At 52.5% G+C, this 25,332-nt stretch overlaps 1 protein-coding gene across 1 annotated transcript in view; it reads left to right on the top strand.

The window, feature by feature from the left end:
- The window catches only part of LOC117889358 (regulator of G-protein signaling 3-like), a gene marked incomplete in the record, with an annotated part of 146,707 nt that overhangs the window by 120,350 nt on the left and 1,025 nt on the right, over window positions 1-25,332 (top strand). The window contains 1 exon segment of the mRNA XM_034793379.1: window positions 16,440-16,562. Coding sequence (XP_034649270.1) covers window positions 16,440-16,513 — 74 coding nt within the window.

Raw genomic sequence — 25,332 nt, 5'->3', positions numbered from 1 at the left:
CTGGGCAATAGCTGAGTAACTTCCCTTTTTGCCTGGGCACAAAGCTCAGCCCCCCTGCAGACTGTGGGAACAGAGCCTGCTTCCTTTTGTAAACAGCGCTTTCCCGCTGAGTGCGGCTGGCTCCAGGCTAGAGCCAAGGGAGGGAGGCCAGGACAGCTTGTGATCGGAGTGTGCCAGAGCCTCAGTGGGAGCAAGCCTTCTGAACTGACAGTGGGGTTACACAATCAGATTCCCGGGCACCCTGGGCTGTCTCAGCACGGCTAGGGCCTTGCTTCAACTGCCTCCCACCCTCCAAAGCCCAGCCACATGCAAGAATGCAAGCTGGGGGAGACTGGTTCCATTGGCCCTGCCATTGCTCTCTTCTCACTGTCCCTGTGGGGATAGGGCCACTGGATTTCCTGTCCGTCACTGGCACTGCACCCCCCTTCCTCTTCCTCCTCTTTGCCAACGAATGGTCAATTCAGCACAAGGTGCTTCTGCCTGAGGCCTGCAGGAGCTCCAGCAGAGGCGAATTTCAAATGGGAGGTGATCTGCAAAGCTGAGTAAAGAGTCTTGTGCCCCTCTTGCTCCTGGGAGAATTCTGCACCTAAAAATTCTGTGCACGATATTTTAAAATTCAGCATATATTGTTTGTCAAAATAACGCAATATAATTATGGTTTCAGAGTAGCAGCCGTGTTAGTCTGTATCCACAAAAAGAAGAACAGGAGTACTTGTGGCACCTTAGAGACTAACACATTTATTAGAGCATAAGCTTTCGTGGGCTACAGCCCACTTCTTCGGATGCATAGAATGGAACATAGAATATAATTATGCTGGTTTCAATTATTTTGGTAATTTATTTAAACTAGAATACAATGGCTGGAGAATGGGAGTGGGCAGCATTGGAGGAAATCCCCAACCCCCCTCTGTCTAATAGTAATGTCGCTAGGTTTGACCCTTTATTTCTAGTTATTAGTCAACAAATATATGCAGCTGTATGCTCAGTGTTACATCATAGGCAACTGAAGAGCAAGTGAAGGCTGGGGAATCAAACTCACAATTTATATTGGCTACTGAGCATCTCCAGCACATTGAGATAAGAAATTTTTTAAGTCCATAAATTTAGATCAGTTCTAATCACTGAAGCATTATATGCATTTATAAGGCCATACTGTCCTTTACAGCACTCTGGCAATGTAAAGGAGCCATACAACTTTAACACCTGTTTTGTACTCCTGGGGGAATTCACTAAGAAAAACGGGAACAATTCACTAAGCAGGCAGGCTAGAACTAGATAAATTCATGGAGGATAGGTCCATCAATACCTATTAGCCAGGATGGGCAGGGATGGTGTCCCTAGCCTCTGTTTGCCAGAAGCTGGGAATGTGGGGACAGGAGATGGATTACTTGATGATTCCCTGTTCTGTTCATTCCCCCTGGGGCACCTGGCATTGGCCACTGTCAGAAGACAGGATACTGGGCTAGATGGACCTTTGGTCTGACCCAGTATGGCTGTTCTTATGTTCTTATGTACATTCTGCTCAGCCTGAGGGGACAGAGCCTGTCCCATGCCTACCGCCTTAGAAATACCCCAAAGCCCTGCCCCTCCACGCCGAGCATGCTGCAGTAGTGAGCAAGAGGGACAGAGTATCTCTCTCTCACACACCACGACTGCCAGTCCCCCACACCCACCGGTCATTTACCTCTCTAGCGGCTGCTCCAGGCGCCCAACTGACCAGCCTGCGCTACCGGGGAGGGGCATGTGATCACTCTTGTGGCTTCTCTTTGCTTCATTTTTCTGCAGAGAAGCAAAGAAATCTGCAGGAGACATGAATTCTGTGCATGCACAGTGATGCAGAATTCCCCAGGAGTACTCTCTGTGCTTATCTAAGATGGCTAAAGAGGGCTGGGAGGTTGTCCCCTGTTTGGGACGCTCTGTGATTAGAGCTCTGCCCTTAGCTGTGTGGGAGAGGCCTGCCAGTCTCCAGTGGTGCGCAGCATTGGTATGGAACCTCATTCCAGGAGGCAGTGGGCCAGCCACTAGCAGTAATTACGCTTTGCGGCATATCCAGAATGGTGATGGAGGTGGTTGTTGTTATGTTTGTTTACAGCATACCCATCACCATGGCTTCTGGGTGCAGAGACCTGAGACCTAACAGCCGCTGCGGTGGTTTTGTGTGATTGAGGCAGCTGCTGGTGGAAGCTCTCGTCTCATTATTTATTATCTGCATGTCATCTGTAATGAAACCTTTCATTTCTTTAATGGCTTTGTAAGTAGAGAGGGATTCCATCGTGCCCAGCATGCCGCGCTCTCACTCCGAGAAGAGCATTTCTCTGTAGACTGTTGCTCTCCAGGGGCCTGATATTCTTGAGATGGTTTATGAATAAATATTGATTTTCTCCAGTAATGTAGGAGTTTTCGTAATAGCATCAAGTGTGTTCTGGATATTGAAATTCTTTTAGCTGCGTATCAGTTGCTTTATTTGTTTTTAACAGAGTGGAGATTTCAAACTTCAATGAATACTGCAGTGTAACAGAAAAGCTACGATTAGTCATTGCTCTAATTACTCACAAAAAGATCACTCTGCATAGTTTTAGAGGTCTCCTGACTATAATGATGATTTACAGTCAAATAGCAAACTGCCATTGACTGTCAGATACAGGTGGTGGTGGAGGTAAGCGTCTGGGCTGTAAGCTCTTGGGACACAGAGTGCATCTTCCTAGGTGTTTGTACCTGCCTGGCACAAAGGGGTCTGGGAGTGCAGACTGCAACGTCCCTGGCAATGCTTGTTGTGTGGAAGGATGGGCAGACTTTGCAGAGCGTTGGCATTGTCCTTTTTAAAAATAAAGTATGTTCATGTTAAAATCACTTCAGTGAACACATTCCTGCTACACCATGCAGGATGTCCCTGCTTGACCAGGCATTCAAACGGGACGCCACTGCCTGAGTCCTGCACTAGGCATTGCACTGGAGGGCCTGCTGGCCCGCGGCACTGATCACTAGTCAGGCCCCATCCTGCCATCGGCTCTGCTTCGGTGGATCTCTGAGCCCATGCAGAGCCCCGGTAGGCAGAAGGCCTCACATGGTGCATTCAGTTGCTGCATCAAGGCCTTATACAAACAGGATCAACTTGTGTCCTGGCTCCTGGGGTAAATCTCAAGGACCCCATGAACTCCAAAGGAGTTCCCTTGGATTTACACCAGCCTCATAGGTCAGTGTTTGGCCCCATATGGCACCAGGAAGAGGCAAGTTTGACAGTTAATTTGAATATAATTGTATTTCCCAGCTATTGAGTTAACTCTCCTAGAGCCTAGTTCAGGCCCGGTTTTTAAACCACAGATGAATACTTATGCTCGTATAATTAGTCACTGCCCTTTTCTCTCTGAGGCAGTTGAACAAAAAATTTGTTGGATAAGTTTTACTACCAAACACAAATTTGGGTTGACTGCTACTTAATTGGCAGCTTAAGGTATCGAGAGCTAGCCCCACAGCTGGTGAAAATCAGTCTAGCTCCATAGTCTTCCTGGACATATGCCATCTTACCCCAGCTGAGGATCTGGCCCCCAGAGTATCCCATATGCTTCACAAGATGAAGTGTTCTTAATCTAATGCCCTGATGAGAGTGGTATTGTTACATTCCATTATACTGACGCCTGTGAGGAGCAGAGATTGACGAGTTCTGTCTCCTCCCCAAGCCCAGGGGATTTACATAATCTCCTGTGAAGGGAGACTGAAAAGAGGGAGATTGTTTACTGTAGAGGAGATGGATGAGAGGGGACATGGTAAACGCATGTAAAATAATGAACAGCCTAGAGAAGGCAGATTGTGGAAAATTCACAACCAATAAAAGGAAATACATTTTCACACAATGTATAATTAGACTGTGGAACTCACAGCCACCAGATACTGTTGAGGCAAAGAACTTCATGAAATTCAAAAAGGGGTTGGATGTTTATGTGGATAACAAGAATAGCCAGAGAGATAACAATAGTGCTACCAAATGTTTTGGAATGGATGCTTAAACCTCATACTTCAGGGCTTAAGTTAGTTTCAAACTATTTGAGATCAGGATGAGACCTAATGTGGGAGCAGACTGGCCACCTCCAGTATGGAGGGTTCTTACACCTTCCTCTGCAGCAGCTGGTGCTGGTTGTTGCCAGAGACTGGGCTAGATGGACCCTGGGCTTGATCCGGCCTGGCCATTCCTGTGCGCACATACAGGGCCAGCTTTAGGGAAAATCATGCCCTGGACGAACTTCTATTTTGGCACCCCTGGCTCCCGTGGGCACAGCACCCCCCCATTGCACCTGGCCCCCGTGGGTGCCTCCTCATTGCCACTGGACCCTGAGGGCTCCCCATCTCCCCTTCACCCCAATCCTTGCACCCCCTCCTGCACCCCAATCCCTCCACTGTGCCCCCTCCTATGCCCCTAACTCCTGCCCTCTCTTGCACCCTAAGCCCTGCACTGTGACCCCTTTGCCTCAATCTCTGCACCCCTGACCCTTGCACTCTTTCTGCACCCCAACCCCTGCACCCTCTTCCTGCACCCCTAACCCCTGCACCTCCCTCCTTCACCCCTCTCCTGCACCCCTAATCCCTCCACTGTGCCCCCTCCTATACCCCTAACTCCTGCCCTCTCTTGCACCCTAAGCCCTGCACTGTGCCCCCTTTGCCCCTAATCCCTGCACCCCTGACCCTTGCACCCTCTCTGCCCCCCTAGCCCCTGCACCCCCATCATGCACCCCCCTCCTGCACTCACGTGGGGAAACTGACCTGGATGCATGAAGCAGCTGGCATTGCTGCTCGCTCCCGCACTCCAATGCTGCTCCTCTATGCCCCCCTAGGGCGCCGTAAAGGGGGAGGAAGGAGCGTGGTCGGGGCTCCCTGCATCCAAGTCACCTTCCCTACCTGGGCTGCATAAGGGGAGGGCAGGAGAACAGCAGCTCCTGATGCCTCACGGCCCAGCCCAGCACAGGTGGGGAAAGTGACCTGGATGCATCATGGAGCGCTTGATGTTGCTTCTCGCTCCCTTCCTTACAGCCCCCTAGTGGGGCACAGAGGAACGTTGGCACCCCCACATGGCACTCCCTTGCCAGCCGGTGTGGCAGTGTGCACATCTGCGCTGCCGCCCAGCACTCCCTTGACTATGGTGCCCTGGGCAGTCGCCCAAGTGGCCCACCCCTAAGGCCGGCACTATGCACATCTCCCTCACAAGAGGGCGGAGAGTCTGCCAGTGGGCAGTGATGCGTCCTGTGTGACACAGACCAAGAGCATGGTAGATAGATTTACTCAATGCAAACTCTCTACGCTGCCAGTTATTGCTGGCATCTTTCTGGGATCAGCCTCGCCCGGGGATGGTGAGCCTCAGGCACGGGTCGAGGGCATGCAAGATCTGCCGGTATGTGCTGCCGCTCCCCGGGAGAGACCCAGCACGGGGAGGTGGGGACAGGGCAGCCGCTGCCAGAGGGCTTCTAATTTAGTTCCACTCTCTGGACCATTTCTGAAAGTCTGCGGAGTCAGTCTGATCCAAGGTTGCTGAGGCTGCTGGGGGTGGAAATGCAGGAGCTCGGGGGCGGGGACTGGAATGCACCTAGCAGGCCTGGAGGGGATGGGTGCATACTGGAGGAAGGCGATCAGCTGGCTGCCTCAGAGGTGTCTCTGGGAAAGGCGGAGAGTGGACTTCCTCCTGTAGGGAGCGGCTCAGCCTTCCTGGGAGAGGAGGGGCAGCTTGCCCTGGACTAGAGCCCAGGGTGGGAGGAGAGGCCAGGCACAGAGAGAATGTCTCCTCCATTGTGTCAGCAAACCAGCACTGTTCCCATTGACACCCACAGCAGGGAAGCCAGGCCCAGCAACTCGCAGCCTGCCTGGAGGAGAAATGAGCTCTCCTCTCCTTCTCCACTAGCTGGCATGTGTAGGGTTGTCACTCCCAGTCGAAAAGGGACCCTGGCGGGTGCAGTTGGCACTGCCAATCGGGCCATTAAAAGTCCGGTTGGCGGCACAGGGGGGCCCGGGGCTAAGGCAGGTTCCCTGCATGCCGTAGCTCCACGCGGTTCCAGGAAGCGGCCACCAGGTCCCTGCAGCCCCTAGACTCATGGGCGGCCAGGGAGGCTCCGCGCACTGCCCCTGCCCCAAGGGCCGACTCTGCAGTTCCCATTGGTCGCGGTTCCCGACCAATAGGAGCTGCGGAGGCAGCGCCTGCGAGTGTGAGGGCAGCACACAGAGGCTCCCTGGCCGCCCATGCGCCTAGGGGCTGCACTGCAGGGACCTGGCGGCCACTTCCTGGGAGATGTGGTAAGCGCCACCGGGACCCTGCACCCTGAACCCTCTCCTGCACTCCAACCCCCGCCCCATCCCAGAGTCCCCTCCCGCACCCACACTCCCTCCTGGAGCCTGCACCCCAAACCCTCATCCCTGGCCCCACCCCAGAGCCCACACCCCCACCCGGAGCCCACACCCCCTACCACACTCCAAACCCCTCACTCCAGCCCAGAGCCCGCTTCTTCACCCCAAACCCCTCACCACCTTCCTGCACCCCAACCTGCTGCCACAGCCTGGTGAGAGTGGGGGAGAGCGAGCGACGGAGAGATGGAGCGAGCGGGGCGGGGTCTCGGTGAAGGGGTGGGGCCTCGGCGAAGGGGCGGGGCAGGGGGTGTTCGGTTTTGTGCGATTAGAAAGTTGGCAGCCCTAGGCATGTGGCTTGGCAGCAGCGCTCCCTAGGAACAGGTCTCTTGGCTAGGGACGGGGACACCAGCAGCCGCTGGCACATCTGGGGAGGAAGATCCAATGGATGAAGTCTCCTGGCCCAGATTTCAAGGTCACAAAATTGGGTCCAGAGGGGCTGTGGCTGCTGCCCTAAGAGGTGCCCCATATGGCAGGGAGGGTCTGTGCTGTGCTGGCATGGAGGGACCTTAGGAGGGTTGTGAGTACCCAGCCTAGCAGCTGGTACTCTGTATTCCCTTGGCAGTCGGGGACTGGGGACTGTGCTGTGTGAAGGAGGGAAGGAGGGAGGTCATGTTGCGGGTACTTGGAGGGGAAGGGCAGGAGGGTGTGAGGACAGTGGTATTTCAGGCAGGTAATACCCGTTATGCCCTGTCTGATTGGCAGCCATAGCTTAAGGAACTGCTGCCAGGGCTGTGTGAATTTTGCATTCTCTGTCCATGGGAGGGATGGAGTGTTTGCACAGTGGGCCTGGCTCTTGGCTTGCCGGAAAGGTGTTTGCACAGGGCCTGTGGCCTGCAGACAGGTTTGGTGTTTGTCTGGACAGCCCCAGGGCTGGGGAATTCCCATGCTCATTAGAGACACCTGGCAGGTTTGTGGAAGCAGGAGGAGCTGTGCACGCAGGTGAAACAAACCCTTCAGAATGGCTCCCCCTAGTCCGGGGCTCCCAGGACTGCCTGCCGTCCAGCGAGACATCCTGGAATCCAGGGCCCTCAAGAACTCGCCCGCAGGAGCACTGCTCATGGTCTTCCATGGCAGCTGCATTCATCAGGGCGGCAGGGGCTGAATGATGCCGGGTGAGACTAGCTAGCCAAGGGGGCTCCCCGTGCTTAATTTGTAATAAAAGAGGTGCCGGGGCTCAAGCGATTGTTTTACATTTATAACTGACATGGCAAGCCCAGAGGTGCCGGGCTCTGCCCTGGCACAAATTAAGCACTGGGGCTCCCTCCCCCCAGTGACCAGGGGCCAGCCCTCCAGAATGAATGGTGACCCTGTCTCAGTACATTATCCTCGCTCCAGGAACACGTCACACCCTGCATGCTTACAGGGGGCTGTGGGGAGGAAAGGGGCAGAGAAAAATCTCTCCTCCCAAGGTCTTTCCTGGATGTCACAGGAGGGGCAGATCCTCTCAGCCCAGCACAGGCAGCAGCAGTGCAAACTGCTCACACCTCCCCCAGGCACAGCAACACCGTGGCCTGTCTGCAGAGTCCAGCCAGGGAGCCCAGCAAGTGCCAGCTGGTGGCAGTCCTGGTCCACGGAGTTCCTGCCCCCACACAGCCCCCAGAAGATGCTGCCTTTTGCTCACCCCAGCGCTGGTTTGCATTTGAACAGCACCTGGAAATGGCTGACAGTGAAATCACTTTGCATTCAGAGTCCAGTTCCTGCCGTCAGCACAGGGGCCCTGAGTGCAGGTCTATGGGCGCGTTGGAGCAAGGGTCGTCGCTGTCACTAGCTATTCCTTTGCTGAGCATAATGCCTTTGCCCAGCAGTCTAGATAACAGGACAAAGAAGCCGCCTCTGCCCAGACCAACTTACTGTTCACATCACGTGCAAACAGTGTGGTCCCAGCAGGCCGGACAACCGGGCAGGAACAAACCTCCAGGCTGTGGCCCTCGTCCGGTTGTGCTCAGGGCTTGTCGGGTTACTACGGGAACACCAGCCCCAGCCCCACAATCTAAAGCTGGGAAACTACCTTGGTCTCAGTCCGGGGCTGAATGCCTCAGTGCTTTGTGGCCTTGGGGAAGCCCGTTCCTTGTCTTGAACAACTGGTAAAATTGGATTCAAACTCTAGGAGCCTCTCAGAGTGCTGGAGGTGAGCAGAACTGAGGTGTGCTGATGGCCGTGCACGTGGGGGACTCCTGTTCTGGGATTGTGTTCCCAGGTGCCCTTCAGGGCAGTGCCTCGGCTACATCCCTCTGTCTTTGGTCCCAGATCTCAGACCCCTGGCTGGGCCCCACTGGTATGTGGGGGAAGCTGCTCTGGCACTTCCACTCCATGCCAGTTTTGCTGCTCTGGGGCAGGTAGGTCTCAGGAACAGGAGGGAGCGCGACCTTTACTTAGTGAAGACAGAGCTGACTGAGATCGCTACTGTGAGCTCAGCGGAGAGGCACTCCCTCCCCTGGCTGTAATTCCTGTTCTTCATTCCTGGAGCCGCGGCCAGCCACAGAGAGCGATCATCGCTCGGGGCCTGTGCCAGAGGGAACAGAGAGAGCAGGGTGCGTCGCCCCCCAGGCTTCACATTTCCCACTGCCCACAGGCTCCCTGCCAGAGCAGAGAAGTGGGGTGATCTGGGCTAGTGACCTTTCCTCTCTGTCCTGGCTTGGGCCCAGGTTGATCTGGCTGATCAAAGCCCATCCACAGAGCCCAGCTTTATCTAGAGCAGGAGTAATGCATCTGTGGCGGTGGGAGTGGGGTGAGGGGAGGGAGGCGGGACAGGCTCTCTGTGCTTGTTTCCCCTTTGCAGCAGCATCTCCAAGGAGCGTCCTTGTCCCTTTGTGTGGGGGGAGCTCTGTAAACAGCCTTCTCAGCATGGCCTGGGGCAGAGGCAGTGGGGACAGGGTGCCAGCAGGGAGAGGGGAATGGCCCCACTGCAGACAGACTCTAAAGATTTCATTTCAAAAAGACTTGCCCACCTCGCGCAGTAGTTGTTATTTGTTATCACTGTTTGTTGTTTGTATAGCCCTGGTCATGCCCAGGAGCCCGTGTGCTGGGGGCTGCGTAACACAGAAAAAGAGCTGTGCTCTGCCCCAGGTAGCTCACCGTTTGTAAGGCAGTGGGGACAATATTGGGATGGGGCCCACCGGCCCCTGAGTATTACCAAGGCAGAGATGGGTGCCTGAGTCTGCAGCAGGGCCTGTGGCCCATTGCTCTAGCTCAGTGCAGGTCTCCAGCACACCCTCCCACCCCAGTGCCATTGGATACCACAACCTGACCCCTGCTCCCACTGCTTAGTGTATTCTGGGGCTTCATGCAGTCCGGCCCTCCTCCCCAGTCAGCAGGGAGTGAGGCTTTGATGCCCATGCGGAGTTAACTGGCCTCACTGCCCCAGAGAGGGCTGGGCCAGGCTGTGGGCAGGGCTCCTGAAAGTCTGAGATTTTGGCTGCTTATCCGAATGGTGCCTGTGTCCACCCTGGGGTCCCCTGAGCCCAACAGGAATGGTCTGACTCCTGGTGGCCAGCCCTGCCCTGCGTGTCACAGCCTCACTCAAGGGGGGGCCCCACATCGGCCCACCCCGAGCACCTGCAATAACATGTTTTTCGAAAGCGCCGTGTAAACAGTCAGTTAGAACGCGGCTGGCAGCACTCCTGTCAGGCACTTTATCTGGTTGCAAATGTCCCTCTCCCACCATCTGCATCCTCCTTCCCCAGCACTGCGAGATTAAACCACGTTTTCTCTTTGCAAACACTGGCAGGGGAAGCAGCAGCTCCCCGAATGAAAACAATTGCAGGGCGGCTGGGTGCCTGAGCTCACAGGCCGGCTCTGTGCCGTGTGCTTGTCTGGGCTGCAGTTCAGTGCAGAGGGGAGGTGGGATCAGCTGGCTGCTGTGCACTCTGCCTGCCCCCTACATCCGAGGGTCCCAGACTGAGTCGGGGGCTTCTGGGGTTCCAGATCCCTCGCAGGCACCTGCTGGGTATGAGTTGGAAGCCCTGGGGGAAGCCCCCGGGGTACTGCCGCCTGAGGAAAGTAGAGCCGGGGTCCCTGATTAGGAAGGTTCTTAAAGCGGAGGACAGTATTGTGTTTGTCTGAGCAGACACTGCCTGTGCGCCTGCTGCTGTTCCACACTGGGATACCAGCTAGGTGGGCACTGGCTTGACCCAGTCTGGCAATGCGCATGGGCCTCAACACACAGGCAGGGAACCAGCTGAGGGGACAAGCACTGCATGTGAGAGCCATAGATTGGCTGATGGTTAACCCTTCATGTACCTGCCCTGTCTGTCTGGTGTGCAAACAGGGGCTGATTTTCAGAGGGAGGTGTTGGTGCTTGATTGATTTCACTGCACACACTCAAACCGATGAAAAAATATTTCCATCAATAATAACTAACATTTACAGACTGGCAAAGTGAGAAAAATGCTGCGTGAGAACTTACTAGAGTTTGATTTCAGAATATTTGATGTATTTTGACATGTGATGTTGTCAATTTGTTCTTAGTTTTAACTTCTTGAATCTCAGCACCTATTGTCCTTTAAATAATTATTGTCTGGCCCCCATTTTCTGGCACCCCTATAATTTCCTGCAGCTGTGAACATTTAAATCGATTAAATAATAAAAAGCTTAAAAATAAACATTGATATTGTCTGTCTAAATTATACAAAAAAAATTGAATTCTGCCAAGCCTAGCTATCATCTAATTAGCAAGGGGCTGTAACGTGGGATTAGGTGAGTTCTGAATCATTCTCAGTAAAGTGGAGATGAAATGTACTTGGAATCTCTTTAAGCCTTGCTCCAGGGGAATTGCTGAAGCTCTGTATAGACTGTGGAAGATGCATTAGTTACAGTATCTATGCAGTCACATGACTCCTCCTAGCTACACTTACACCTATTAGGCTCTATTGATTTCTTTGAAATCATTCACTTCTGCTGCTGCAGACCCCAGAGGGCAGGGCAGAGTCTCGCTCCATGCCGTGATTTTGGGACATCAGTGAATGCTGGCGCTTGTCTTCTTTCAGAAAGCTCCAAAGATTGTGTATCAACCTGGTATAATAAAGATCCGATTGATCTACCTGATTGGAATTTGGGCCTGCACACCGCAGGATGGCCGAGGCTGGGCGTGCTGGGCAAGGAAAGGGGCATTGTGTCACTCTCACTCTAGCTGATGTTCAGAACAGCACTTGTAGACTTTGGTGGCGGGGAAGGGCGGAGGTGGCATCATCAGGACAGGGCGCCTTTGGGCAGGATGGGAGGAAGCAGGCAAGGGAATCCTGGCATTCCCCCGCCAAAGAGGCTGGTTTATGGAGTGTGTTGAAATGCCCCCTCCAACTCCCAACTCATGGACAATTTGGCCTTATTAAAAATACCCAGAAAGGGAGAGATTTTTTCCAAAGCACTGAAGGGACTTAGGCCCTCAGTGACTGTCACTGGAAACTGCGCACCCAACTCTCTTAGGCATGTTGGAAATCCCCCCTCCACCCAAAGAGAATTGGAACTGACAATGTCAACAAACATTACTCCCAATGCCCAGTCCAGCAGCGGGCAGAAAGGGCTCCAGGTTTCACAGCCTGAGTGAACTCTTGCAGCTTTTACTGCCCCCGTGATAGCTGAAGCCACAAATGATGTTTTTAAAGGTAACTTGCAAATGGGGCTATGATGCTGGCAGATCAGGGGCTAGCTCACACCAGGGCCCCTGTCTCATCCGAACACAGACAAATACCTAGCTGGAGCCAGTCTGGCTTGCCTGTGTGTTAGGATTCTTAAAGCAGGTATTAGAATTATAGGAATGTATTTAGGGTTTAGACTTTATTGAATGCTTGTGAGTGGCTGCCGGCATTAATCTCACTTATAGCATTCGTACCCCATATAGTAAGGTAATATTTGAGCATTTGTGTGGTGAGCTTCTGTGATTGTGTAAATCACCAGACAGGAGAGAGACATTAACTAGTGTGAAATGCTGGTTTCTAACAGAAAGTCCTGCGCAACAGGGGAAGCTCCATCGACACCAGATGGACTATTGTGGGATATTAAAGAGGGTAACATACTTTGTTGTTCTGTAATTCCCCCTATGAAGATGAATCTTGCAAGTGGACTTCTCCCATCAGTTTGCAGCTCAGAGCACATGGGAGGAGGGGAATAAAAGCCGCTAACAAGAAGGAACTGATCTTCTCTATGCTGCTTGGACTCCGGGGAGACAGTTTGTAGGCACAAACAAGAGGTCTGCAGTGCTTAGCCTGGATTAGCCCTAAAGGTCATATAGAGAAGGTTTTCTTATCTTTTGAAACTTAACATTTAACCTTGTAAATAACTCTCTTGTTTCCTTTTCCTATTAATAAATCTGTTTATAGTTTATCATAGGATTGGCTACAAGTGTTGTCATTGGTGTGAGATCTGCACTTTATAACTGGTTGATGAAATCGAAGTATAAAACTTTCAGGGTTTGTGCCCTGGTTCTTAACAGTCTGCCGTGATGCTGATACTCACACACTTGAGTCACTGTAGGCAGCTTGACAGGGGCTATTGGTTTCGTGCCATTATTTTATTTTGATGATGGATTAGAGGCCTAAGGAGGCTTTGTTTTCAAAACCTCACTTGTTTTTATATCAGGCCTGTGTTTTCTGGTGATCCCCTTGGAGGAGGAGAAAACTAGAATGGGGACTTTTCTTAGTTGAAATAGAGGAGTGTTGCTCTTTAACTCAGTGAGCTTTTCTCCCAACAGTTTGTAGTGCATACGAATTAAATGAGTTTTAAAAAACAAACAAAAATTAGAGCATTCGAAATACTCGTGGGGGAATTTTTCTGCACTAGAAAATTAAAAATTCTGTGCACAATATTTAAACATTTCTGCATATTTTATTTGTCAAAATAGTGCAATATAATCACGCTGGTTTCAATTATTTTGGTAATTTATTTAAACTATAATACAATGGATGGAGAATGGGAGTGGGGAGTATTGGAGGAAATCCCCAACCCCCCTCTTTCTAAGAGTAATGTCGCTAGGTTTTACTCTTTATTTCTAGTTATTTGTCAACAAATATATGCAGCCGTATGCTCAGTGTTACATCATAGGCAACTGAAGAGCAAGTGAGGGCTGGAGAATCAAACTCACAATTTCTATTGGCTACTGAGCACCTCCAGAAAGGTCAGTAGCAAACAGTTCATGGAGCACATTGTGACAGGAAAATGTTTTAGTCCAAACATTTAGATCAGTTCTAATCACTGAAGCACCATAAGCATTTATAGCCATACTGTCCTTTACAGCACTCTGGCAATGTAAAGAGCCTTACGACTTTAACATCTGTTTTACACTCCTGGGGGAATTCACTAAGTACAATGGGAACAATTCACTAAGCAGGCAGGCTGCTACATTCTGCTCTGCCTGAGGGGACAGAGCCTGCCGCATGCCTGCCTCCTCAGAAACACCCCGAAGCCCTGCCCCTCCACACTGAGTGTGCCGCAATAGCTAGCAAGAGGGACAGAGTGTTTCTCTGTCTCACAAGCATGACTGTCGAGCCCCCACCTTCAGCAGTAATTTACTTCTCTGCCAGCTGCTCTGGTCGCCCGAACCGAGTGTCCATGCTGTCGGGGAGGGGCGCGTGACCGCTCTTATGGCTTCCCCTTGCTTCCCTATCAGAAGTCATTTTTCTGTGGGGAAGCAAAGAAATCTGTGGGGAACATGAATTCTGTATGCGTGCAGTGGTACAGAATTCCCCCAGGAGTATTTAAACAATCTGACTAAAAAACATTTCCCCTCCCAGCTGCATACTGTCTGTGACATCACAAACCTGCAAGTTCCCAAATTACCCACAGAGCCTTCCAGTAAAACAGAATAGCTAAGACCTCACCTTTCTGATAGAAAAACCTATTAGGCAAAAAACAGAGTCAGGCTTTTTTTATGCCTCATAAGGAATTTAAAAGGCCCATGACCAGCATTTTATTACTTGCAGGTCACTCTTAAAATCCTGTTTTGCAGAGTTAACCACAGCGTGAAATCATCCAGCTGCAGGTCCTTCTAGGCCATATGTGAAGGGAGATCTGCCAGGCTCCAAGCAGACCCCACGTAGCTGCTTGGCATGTAACTTTTGGGGCGAGAAGGTGGCAGTTCAGAGGCCGGAAGATGTTTCCCGTTGGGGGTATGCAGCAGGGTTTCATCAGCTCCTGGGGTGGGAGCTGACCCAGGGAACAAGCCAAGGGAGAGCAGAGCAGTTTGTTCCCATGCACATATTACAAAGTATGTGTGCTGGGATCACAGCAAATGGGAGAGGCTGAAATATGTGCTGGGATGGGGGTGCAAGCTCACTGGCGCCTGGGGGTGCGCCAGGCAGATGCCCATGAAGCTCCCTTGCTTAGGACGAGTTCCATCATTTCTTTTCCGCAGCACATGCTGTTCCTGGTGGCTCTTCCCCATGTGACCCAGGGACCTCTTGGTGCCCACTGGAGGAGGAACAGGGGTGCGTAAGGGTTACAGCAATCCCCTGGGTCTGATCTCTACATTATAACTTGTCAAGGGCATCATGTGAGGCCTCTGTTGTCAAACCGGTCACCATAGCCAGTGTGAGCGGAACGTATTGTAATACGTAAGGAGTTATGTATCTGTGCTCTCAAGGGCTGAGAGTTGGAGGTGGTCACCAGACGGTGATAAGTAAGTTTCTTTCAGGCAGAAAACACTTAACTGTCGGTCTGGCTATATGTTAAATTGAGTATTGTATACGTCACCATGGACGCCTGTTTACAGTCTGAGCAAAATGCTAATCATGTGAGCAAGATGCTAATGAAGAGATTGCAGAGCCTCACCTCCAGGGGAGGTTCTCTCTAGGAAAACACAAGCAGCGGGGGGTGCAAGTGAAGACAGTAAGGATAGGAAGTTGGAACTATGTCTGGAGTGCAGAAGTACACCTTCACCTAGGGGACAAGCTGCCAGCTGGTTGTCTGACGAACGGAGGCTCGCAGCTGGTCTGGTTGTTTAATGCTGGGTGAGGTGCTCTGGGGGAGCTAACCTTTCCGAGACAGGAGAATAGCTTGTTAGTTAAGTTCAGGCTCTAGAAAGCTCTTGTGATTTTAGTTTATCTGTAGCCATTTGTTTCCATTAATTCTACTTGCCACTTCTCTGTCCTGTGTCCTGTGACCGTGTGCGTGTTTTCACTGGCATGTCCCTAGGTGCTGTGAGTTGAGGGGGGCGGGATCCTGAGGAAGCTGGGGGCACTGTCCCTTTGGGACCAGCAGATCTGTGAATTCTGTGTCTCCAGCGGAGCAGGGGCCGGGCACTCCAGGGCCATGCTTGGAGGGTGGTGCGTGCCTGCCCAGGGACAGCAGGGCCTGCGTGGGCTGAGAGGCCGGGCTTGTGTTGCCCATGGCTGGTGTAGTCAGGAGCTGACCCCAGGCAGGCACAGACAAGGTTCCGCCATGCTAAGGGTGGTTGGCAGCAAGGTGCCTCACAATCCCGGGTACTTCCAGGAAGTATCACGCCCCATCTCTCAGGCAGACTTTGCCCGATCACAGATGCAGTGTGCTGTGCGCATGGACCTGCTGCCCCTGCCCCTAAGCTAAGCTGCTGCAAACGGGAGGAGACGTTTCTGTGCCACCCGGGCCCCTTGTGCAGGTCTGATGGTACCCGCTTCCCCCTAGATTAGCCCTAGCCCTGCACCGCCGAGGCTTGGCTGCTTTCGTTGTGCAGGCTCTGGAGTCTCGTGCTGTTTGCACACAGCAAAGAGCAATTTCCATCCTCTGAATTAGCTCAACAGCCGCATTTCCATTGTGGGGTCACGTGATGCAATATTGCCGACGTTCTGACCAGCTCTCACCACACCGCTCCCACTTCTTGGGAACAAAATCCCCATTGCTCCACACTGCAGCCAGCCTTTCAAGCTACTTGACAGTGTGCCACTTCCGAACTGATTTTACCCTTTGTTTTGCTCTCTCCTGGCTCCTTAGTGCCTGAAGTGATGGGCACTTACTCAGAGCGAGCTCTCCACTTGCACTTACATTCAACCGAGATGGGGTTTGGGAAGCTTGTACTTTGCAAACAAAGCCAGGGCCCTGTGACACACTGCTAATGACCTCGCGCTCTGCCTGTGTTTCCTTTACGTCAGAAGTCGGAGTGCTTATTAAGTTTGGAGGCTTACTCCCAGGAGCAGAAGAAGAGGATCTGCTGGTGTCTGGCTGAGAACATCACGAAGCAGCAGCATCCAGCAGCAGCTCCTGCTGAGAACAAGGTAAGGGGCTGGCGGGCTGGGCAGCTGGGCACCCTCCTCCTGGCCCCACGGGGCTGGGGCCTTCCCGGTCACCGGGGCTTTGCTCAGCCCATGCTCCGGCCAGGACCCACGCTCTCAAAAACCAACGTGAGCCAGGGCGGCTGCCAGCTCACATCAAGGGGCTGCTGGGGCTGCAGCTTCCGAGGCCACTGACCCAACTGAGCCAGACTTTGGCAAACCGGCCCCATTCCCTGCTCCCTGGGTAGCGATGTGGAGAGCAGAGGCTGCACAGCTCCAGCACATGGACTTTCCCCAGAGATAATGCCTGGCTGTAGGGCAGGGATGATCACAGGGGGAAGCAGAGCCTGGCAATGCACACAAGGTTCAGGCTGTGAACTCTGGGCCCTATTGAAAGGCCAGAGCCACGGGGGCCCTGCATAGCGGCACTGCTGGGACCCGGCCGCTTTCCCCAGCAGGGTGGCCTCAGGCTGGCCCAGCGGCCTGGTGTCATGGCATGGAGAGGCCCTATTTATCCTACACATTGAGGTGGCAACACCAGCTCTCCTGCATTAAAGAGATTCAGTTGGCTTGTGAGCCGGGAAGCCTGGAGTGCTCTGTGCAGAGAAGGAGCAGAGTGTGGGAAGCCTCCCAAACCTGGGCTGCTAACGTGTCCAGTACCTGCCCTGGCGAGAGACCCCAGGTCTCCTTGGGCACTGCTGAACCTGCCAGCAAGGGGCCTGCTAGTGCCAGAGGCTTTCCAGGCTGGGGCCTTGGCTTCCCTGGCTCACTCCCGTTTCAGTGGGAGCAGAGAGGGGTTGTCTGGTATTGCTACCGTCAGGGGCTCGCAGCCATTCTCAGCCCTGCTGAGGGCTGGAGCAGCTGGCCACAGTGGTAGTGCTCGTACAGAGGGGCTCAGTCTAAATCTCTAGAGATGCCGTGGGGGGGGGGAATACCTGGGTCCTGTCTAAACAAGCACGTCCCCGTGGCTCTGCTGGTGCAGCGACACCGCTCCTAGAGCAGCGCTGGGAGAACGGTTAAAGCCTTGCTCAGACACTGCCTGGCCGGCTCATGTTCGGCCTTGCTTGCCGCGCAGTCAGAGGCTCTCATTCGTGCTGCATTTGCAGACGCAAGGCGGGTGCTGAGGGACGGAAAGTCTCAGCCGCCTGCCTGACTCATGTGCAGAGAGAACGTGGCATTTACTCTGCAGCGTCCCAAACTGGGTCAGCACAAACTGACTCTGCAGGAGACAGGGCTTCTAGACGCGTCTCCCTCGGATTTCAAAGGAGCTGGAATAGCTTTGTGAGGCAACAACAAACAAGTCTGAGACCCCCGATTAGTAACTAACCCCCCAGGAAATGTAAATAACCTGGGGTCAGGTAATGCCCTCCCCCCCCTCCTCCGTCGGGTCACAAGGCTCCGTATCCAGCCAGCCCGCGGGGACTTGGCTGACTCCTACTCGGAACGAGACATGTTGTGTGTTTGTGGTATTGCAGTGTAGGCTATTGCCAGGACAATGGATGAACCTGAGCAGTCCAGCTGAGGTCTCAGCTCCACTTCCTGATGTGCCAGTGGGTTTGTGGGTGATTCGGGAGGCTCGGCCCGTTTTCAGTCCGTTTCCTCCTTCCATCTTCAAACGCCGGGTCCATGGCTGGGGCAGGTGAGCTATGGGGCATCCCCTGATCCCGCACATTCCCTTCCAGCACTGTAGAGCTCAGCACAATGATAGGGTGTACCTGGGTAACCAGTGTTCCTAGGGAAGACTTTAGATCCTAGCTGTGCATAGTCTGGTGTTTGCATCCTTCCCAGGTGTCATTCCTCAGACCAGGGGAAGAGTGAGGCTGAGTCTGTGCAGAAAGGACTGGAGCAGGCGCCGTTCCTGGGAGTGGGGTAGAGGAAATGATCTGAGAGACTACATGCCAACAGGAACCCTGGCAGGGCTCTACCACTGAAGTGCCAGTGGGTTGCGTGATCTCCCCTCTGAGTCCTTTGCTCTGGCACTGAGGGCTTTGGCTGTGCAGGGTGATACACACAGCGAGGGGCTGTGCAAAAACTCACCTGACAGCACTCACACTCCCTGATTTTAGCCAAGGCGTAAGGCTTTGCTATGGTTTATGTGCTGAATCCGCAGGATCCTGTCAACAGTTCTAGAGCCAATGTTCAAAGCATTTCCATCGAAAAGCTCTGCCCAGTCTGGCTTGGCGCTAAGATTCATCAGGGGATCCTCTCGAGTCAGCGTTTGCAGTGAGTCCAAGTGCTGTTTTCATCAGGGGAGTGATGGTGGTGGCCTTGGTGCCCTGAGAATGAACCGATCTCAGAAACGAGGCTCTTCAGTGAGTCCAACCTCAGAGGAAGCTGCAAGGCCTCGGGTCTCTGTCCTGCACCTGGCAGGGCTGGCGCTCAGACTTGGACTGGCCTCTCGCCATCTCCCATGGCTTCGGAATGGTGGACTGAATGCCAAGTGAATTCCTCACCGAGCCCATTGGAATATGCACGTGCAGTCCCGGGGTCGGTGGGGATTGTCGCTGCCGCAGTGCTGGGCATTGTTCCCACTGGCTCCGAGGAGGCTGGAACATGATGAGAACGTTGCAGCTGAAGACACTATTGGTGCTAAATGAACCGAGGCACAGAAAGGGCAAGCGGCTTGTCCTGTGGCACCCAGGGAATTGATTCAGAGACAGAGCAAGAGCCCACCGGCTGCCTTCTCCACTGGGAGGACCCCCTGGGCATGGGCATGGCAGGAGGAGGTGGCGCCACTGAGCTCTGATTCTGGGACCAGCCCTAGCACAAATGAGAGTAGCCTGGGGCTCTTCTAGTCTCCTCTTGACTGGCTCTAGCCGTGGGGCCAGGGTGCTAGCCCAGAGTAACTGAAGTGCCACCCCTCTCTTGCCCTGACACACCCAAGCGGCAGTGGTGGCTAGAGGGACCAGCTGGGGAGATCCAGCAGCTTTCTGGCTCCTTTGTGCTGCTGGAACAAAGATGAGATTCTAACCTGTATCTGCCAGACCCCCACCTTACCCCTGCCCATCTTTGTTCCGTGCAGACCCCGGTCGTCGGCGGGCGGGATCGAACCGGGGACCTCTGGAGCTTAGTGAATGAACCTCTACCACATGAGCTAAAAGCCTGTTACCTAAGGCTGTAGAGCAGACTTATTAATTGCTCCCTACGTGGTCTCGGTGCCACCACATGGGCCAGAACACCACGCCCAGGCACTCCCCTTCGGCATTAGCACTGACTCCTGGTGCTCCTGGCTCTTCGGTCCCAGTCCCTCCTTTATGGCTGGGGGGCATCTAATTTTCTGGCTGAATAGCATCTGCTTCCAGATGTGTGTGGACTCTGGTATTTCACTGCATGCTAACTGCAGTGGGAATGTGCACTTCATGGGCTGTGCTGGTGGTGGGGTACAGCTGGGATCGGCTCCCGCTCCAGCCCCGGTCCCTCCCATAGGGAAGGTTTGGAGGGAGCAGCAGGGGTTTGTGAAGCAGAGTCCTCAGCTTTCCGTCTTGCTGCCAGGACTCTTCTGCTTTTTATTCTACAGCTGGCAGCTGGGAGGGCCACTTGCAGCAGGGTTGTGGGTGTGGGAAGTGGGTGGTTTGCAGGCCGCTGAGGCACAGTGGGGCAGCTGCACAGCACAGCTGGGCTGCCCATGTGAGGCTGGCACACTTGGTGCGGGCCATGCTGCCCCCTCCTGCTTTTGGCAGCCTCCTGAAATGCAGCTGCCTATGTGGACCAGGGATGAGAACGTGGGCAGTTGGAAAGCTTGGCTCTTTACTGGTCACATGGGGTGTAAAAAGCCACCTCAAGGTCACCTCTATTGGCAGGACAGTGTCTCCTGAGGGTAGTTCTGACCTTGGGCTGTAGGACTGCAGATGCCAGCAATGTGGCTTGGGGATTAAGCTATGGCCAGTGCATATCAGCTCAGAGAATCCCGGGCCCACACTCCCTCCTGCACTGAGATACAAACTGTTGGGCATGGGACAGGTTGAATAGTCGTGGAGGGCCTTTGTTTCAGGAGAAGGGTGTTGAGTGACGCACTCCCTGGGGGACGTGTGAGCTTTGTAATGGTTGTCTGAACATGCTGTAGCAGTGGTCACACCAGTGCCAAAGACAGAGGTAAAATCACCTCCCTACTCTTACTCGAGAGTCCCCTCTTCATGCATCCAAGGAGAGCATTGCACTGGGAGTTCATGTTCAGCTGATTCTCCACCATGACCCCCGACCCCTTCTCAGAGTCACTTCTTCCCAGGATAGAGTAAGTACGGCCTATATTGTCCCAGGTTAGTGTAAGGAGGTTTCCCATCCTGTCAGAATGGCCTACCTTTTGTTCCTAGACGTATAACTTAGTCTGGCCGTACTGAAAAGCATGATGCTTACTTGCGCTCAGCTCACCAAACGATCCAGATCGCTCTGTAGTGACCTGTCCTCTTCTTTATTTACCACTCCCCCAGTCTTTGTGTCCTCTGTAAACTTTATCAGTGGTTTTATTATTTTCTTCCGTGTCATTGATAAAAAATGTTAATAGCATAGAGCCAACCGATCCCTGTAGGACCTCACTAGAAACACACAGCTTGGAGATGATTCCCTGTTTACACTTCCATTTTGAGACCTATCAGTTAGCCAGTTTTAAATCCATTTAATGTGTGCCAAGTTGATTTTGTATCATTCTAGTTTCTTAATCAAAATATAGTGTGGTACCAAGTCAAATGCCTTACAGCAGTATAAGTATATTGCATCAGCACTATTACCTTCATCCACCCAACTTGTAATCTGATAAAAAAAATGTCAGGTTAGTGTGATAGGATCTGATTTCCATAAACCCATGTGATTGTCATTAGTTTAATTCTTTATTAGTTAAGTCCCATATTAGCAGGCCTTTAACTACCCAGTTTATCCTGTTTAAACAGTGGCACAACATTAACTTTCTTCCAGTCTTCTAGAATTTCCCCAGTGTTTCAACAGTTATTGAAAATCAACATTCATAGTCCAGCAAGCTCCTCAGCCAACTCTTTTAAAACTGCTGAATGCAAGTTATCCAGACCTGCTGATTTAAAAATGTCTAAATTTAGTAGCGACAAGGTGAGTGAGGCAATATCTTTTATTCCATCAACTTATGTTGGTGAGAGAAACAAGTTTCAAGCTTACACACAAAGCATTTCTTTCTCACCAACAGAAGTTTGTCCAGTATTACCTCACTCATCTTGTCTCTTTAATAGCCTGGGACCAACACAGCTACAACAACACTGCATAGAACTCTAATAGCTGCTGTTTAACATCCTCCTCAGTTACTGTTGGAATGGAAAGTGTTTTATACTTATCAGTGGCGTAGCCAGGGTTGCTGCCGAGGAGGAGCGGCAGAGAAAAAAGGCGCATGTCCCTTCGGCGGCATTTCGGTGGCCCTGCACATGCGCCGAAATGCTGCCGAAAGATGGAGCGGTGCTGGAAAAGGTGCCACTTAGGGAATTCTAGGCTCGGGGGAGCAGGCGCTCCCCCAGCTCCCCCCTAGCTACACTACCGATACTTATGTAGTCATACGATATGAGTACATCATGTGGTTCCCCCCCCCCAAATGCAGAACAGAAATAGTTATTGAACACTTCTGCCTCTTCTGCATTTTTTATTGACAATTCTACCATTTCCATCTAGTAATGGACCAATACTGTTATTAGGATTTTTTCTGATCCTAGTATGCTTAAATAATTCCTTCTTATTGTTCTTAACTCTGCTGGCCATAGAGTTCTTCTTGTGTCCTTTTGCTTCCCTTATCAGTTTTCTACAATTCTAGCATCTGATTTATATTCATTGCTATCAATTTCCCCTTCTTCCATTTGTTATCTATTTATTATTATTATTATTAATTATTTATTTATAGTTGCTTCACTTCCCCTCTAAGCCAGGTTCTTTCTCAGTTGTGGCTTTTGGGGCATCTAGTAAAGTGTTCTTAGGTGAGTCCCAATTATCATTCACATTTTTCCGTTTAAATTCATCCTCCCAGCTGATTTGGCTTTTAATTGTTTTCAGCTTTGTGAAAAACTGACCCTATATTATACTTGGTGCTTTCAAAGGGGAAAGACAATAACAGAAAATGTGGAAATGGCAGAAGTGCTAAATGACTTTTTTTGTTTCAGTTTTCACCAAAAAGGTTAATAGAGATTGGACATCTAACAGTGAACACCAGTAAAAATGAGATAGGATCTGAGGCTAAAATAGGGAAAGAGCAAGTTAAAAAAATAGATAAGTTAGATGTCTTCAAATCACCAGGGCCTGATAAATGCATCCTAGAATACTCAAGGAGCTGACTGAGGAGATATATGAGCCATTAGCAATTATCTTCAGAAACTCATGGACAACAGGAGAGATTCCAGAGGACTGGAAGAGGGCAAATATAATGCTAATCTATGAAAAGGTGAATAAGGACAACCCAGGGAATTACAGACCAGTCAGCTAAATTTCAGTGCCCAGAAAGATAAGGGAGGAAATTATCAAGCAATCAATTTGCAAGCACCTAGAAGGTAATAAGCATGGATTTGTCAAGAACATATCATGTCAAAGCAACCTAACTACTGTCTTTGACAGGGTAACAATAACAAGCCTTGTGGAGGGGAGGTGGGGGAAGCAGTAGATGTGGCATATATTGCCTTTAGTAAGGCTTTTGATACTGGCTCGCATGACCTTCTCATAAACAAACTAGGGAAATACAACCTAGATGAAACTACTTAAGGTGGGTGCATAACTGGTTGGAAAACGGTTCCCAGAGAGTAGTTATCAGTGGTTCACAGTAAAGCTGGAAGGGTTTGGACTGTATTGTGTTTGCAGATAACAAATGCGATCAAGTCAAGATAAGCAATTGCTAATTTTTAGGTCCATCAAAACAAGGTTGCCAGCAGCAGCACAGAAGTAAGAGTAACAGTACCACACCCCCCCTCCCATCCTAGAATCACCTTGCAGCCCCCCGCCCCCAACTCCTTTGTGGGTCAGGACTCCTACAATTACAACACCCTGACATTTCAGAGTTACATAGCTGAACTCATGAAATTTACAATATTTAAAATCATAGGACTGTGAAATTGACCCAAATGGGCTGTGAATTTGGCAGGGCCCTACTCATGCCCAGCGGCAGCAGATTGGGACTGCTCAGCTAGCACCACAGTGTCCCTTAGAGGACCAGGAGACTCAACTGCAGCCCAAACCCTCCTGCTCGTCCCAGGCCCAGCTCCGTGTGTGCCCTTGGGGGCATGAAGCGGGGCCGCGGGCTGTGACGGGACAGGCCCCAATCCCACTGGCAGACAGGCTACCAAGTGTTGAAGTGCTCAGGCTGCCCCAGTTCGGCACACCTGCAGAACATGCTGCACCTGGAGCAGGGGAGCTCACCACAGGAAAGGGGGAAGTTTGCCCAGGAGGAGAGGCTGCTGGGGACTGCCAGTGAGCTCCACTAGGGTAGTGGCTGGCCTCCCTTCCCCCTCCCCCCCTCTTTTTTGGGGGGGCAGATGGATATTGCAAGCCTGATATGGGCGAGAGGCCCTGTAAGGCTGTTCCCAGCAGGGGCGGCTCCAGGCACCAGCGCAGCAAGCGCGTGCCTGGGGTGGGAAGCCGCGGGGGGCGGCCTGCCGGTCGCTCTGAGGGTGGCAGGCAGGTGGCTTTCGGCGGCATGCCTGCGGGAGGTCCGCCGGTCCCGCGGCATCTGCGGCAATTTGGTGGTGGGGACACGGATGGTGTGGCACCGGCGGACCTCCTGCAGGCATGCCGCCGAAAGCCGCCTGACTGCCATGCTTGGGGTGGCAAAATACATAGAGCCACCCCTGGTCTCAACAGCATTGCTTGGACATGATGGCTTTACCTTTTTTAATCACTATGTTGCTGCTGAACTAGGGTTGCCAGGCCTCTGGTTTTTGGCTGGAATGCTCGGTCAAAAAGGGACCCTGTTGGCTCCTGTCGGCACTGCCGACCAGGCCGTTAAAAGTCCAGTGGACAGCACAGCAGGGGCCCGGGGCTAAGGCAGGCTCCAGGCCTGCCCTAGCTCTGTGCAGCTCCTGGAAGGGGCCTCAAGGAGCTGGTGGCTGCTAGGCACATAGGTGGCCAGGGAGGCTCCACACGCTGCNAGGGTGGCAAAAAACATAGACGTCCCTGGCTCCCAGCCAAGAGCCTGGAGCGGGACCCAGGCAGTGCGCGAGGGCCTAGAGGTAGCTGGACTCAGAAAGAACCCCGGGAGATCGCCAACGAGTGTGTGTGAGGGGTGAGGGGCTCCGGTAGGGGACCCAGGGTCAAGAGACAGAAAGAGACTATGGCTGAGCCCAAGATCTGTGATCTGTGCTCCTAGATCAGCTCCCGTTCCTGTTCTCCACCTCTGGAGCTTTGTCCACTAGCACTGAGAAACCTTCCTGGCCAGCTCTCCGGATTGCAGGAGGCAGAGTAATTCCCTGCTTTCTTCTAGGCAGGAGAGATGGAGCCGCCTTCAGCGCTGCTGGCCTTACCCGTTCCCATCACTGGCACTGACTGGTCCCTTCCTGGCAGCCCAGGCCCTCGGGACCCTGACCGTGCCAGCCCTTTCCAGGCTGGATCTGTGGGTGGGAAGGACAATGTCTCACTCTCACTATTTACAGCTCCTTTGGCAAGTGCTAGTCAATGTAATGTCAACACAAGCAAACAGTGTGTAAGGGGCACGGTCCAAACCAAGGCAGCCCTGGAGTGCGGCCGTGGAAGATGGGACAGGCCGGTCCCCTGCAAAGGCCAAGCTGCTTGGAAGGTGGAAGTCATGGAGAGGAGCAGTCGGGGAGCCTATGCGCCCCGGGTATTCAGG

Source organism: Trachemys scripta, chromosome 17 (genome assembly GCF_013100865.1).
Source record: "Trachemys scripta elegans isolate TJP31775 chromosome 17, CAS_Tse_1.0, whole genome shotgun sequence".
Taxonomy (NCBI): Eukaryota; Metazoa; Chordata; order Testudines; family Emydidae; genus Trachemys; species Trachemys scripta.
The sequence above is the reverse complement of the archived record's forward strand: the minus strand, read 5'-3'. Positions and strand labels throughout refer to the sequence as shown.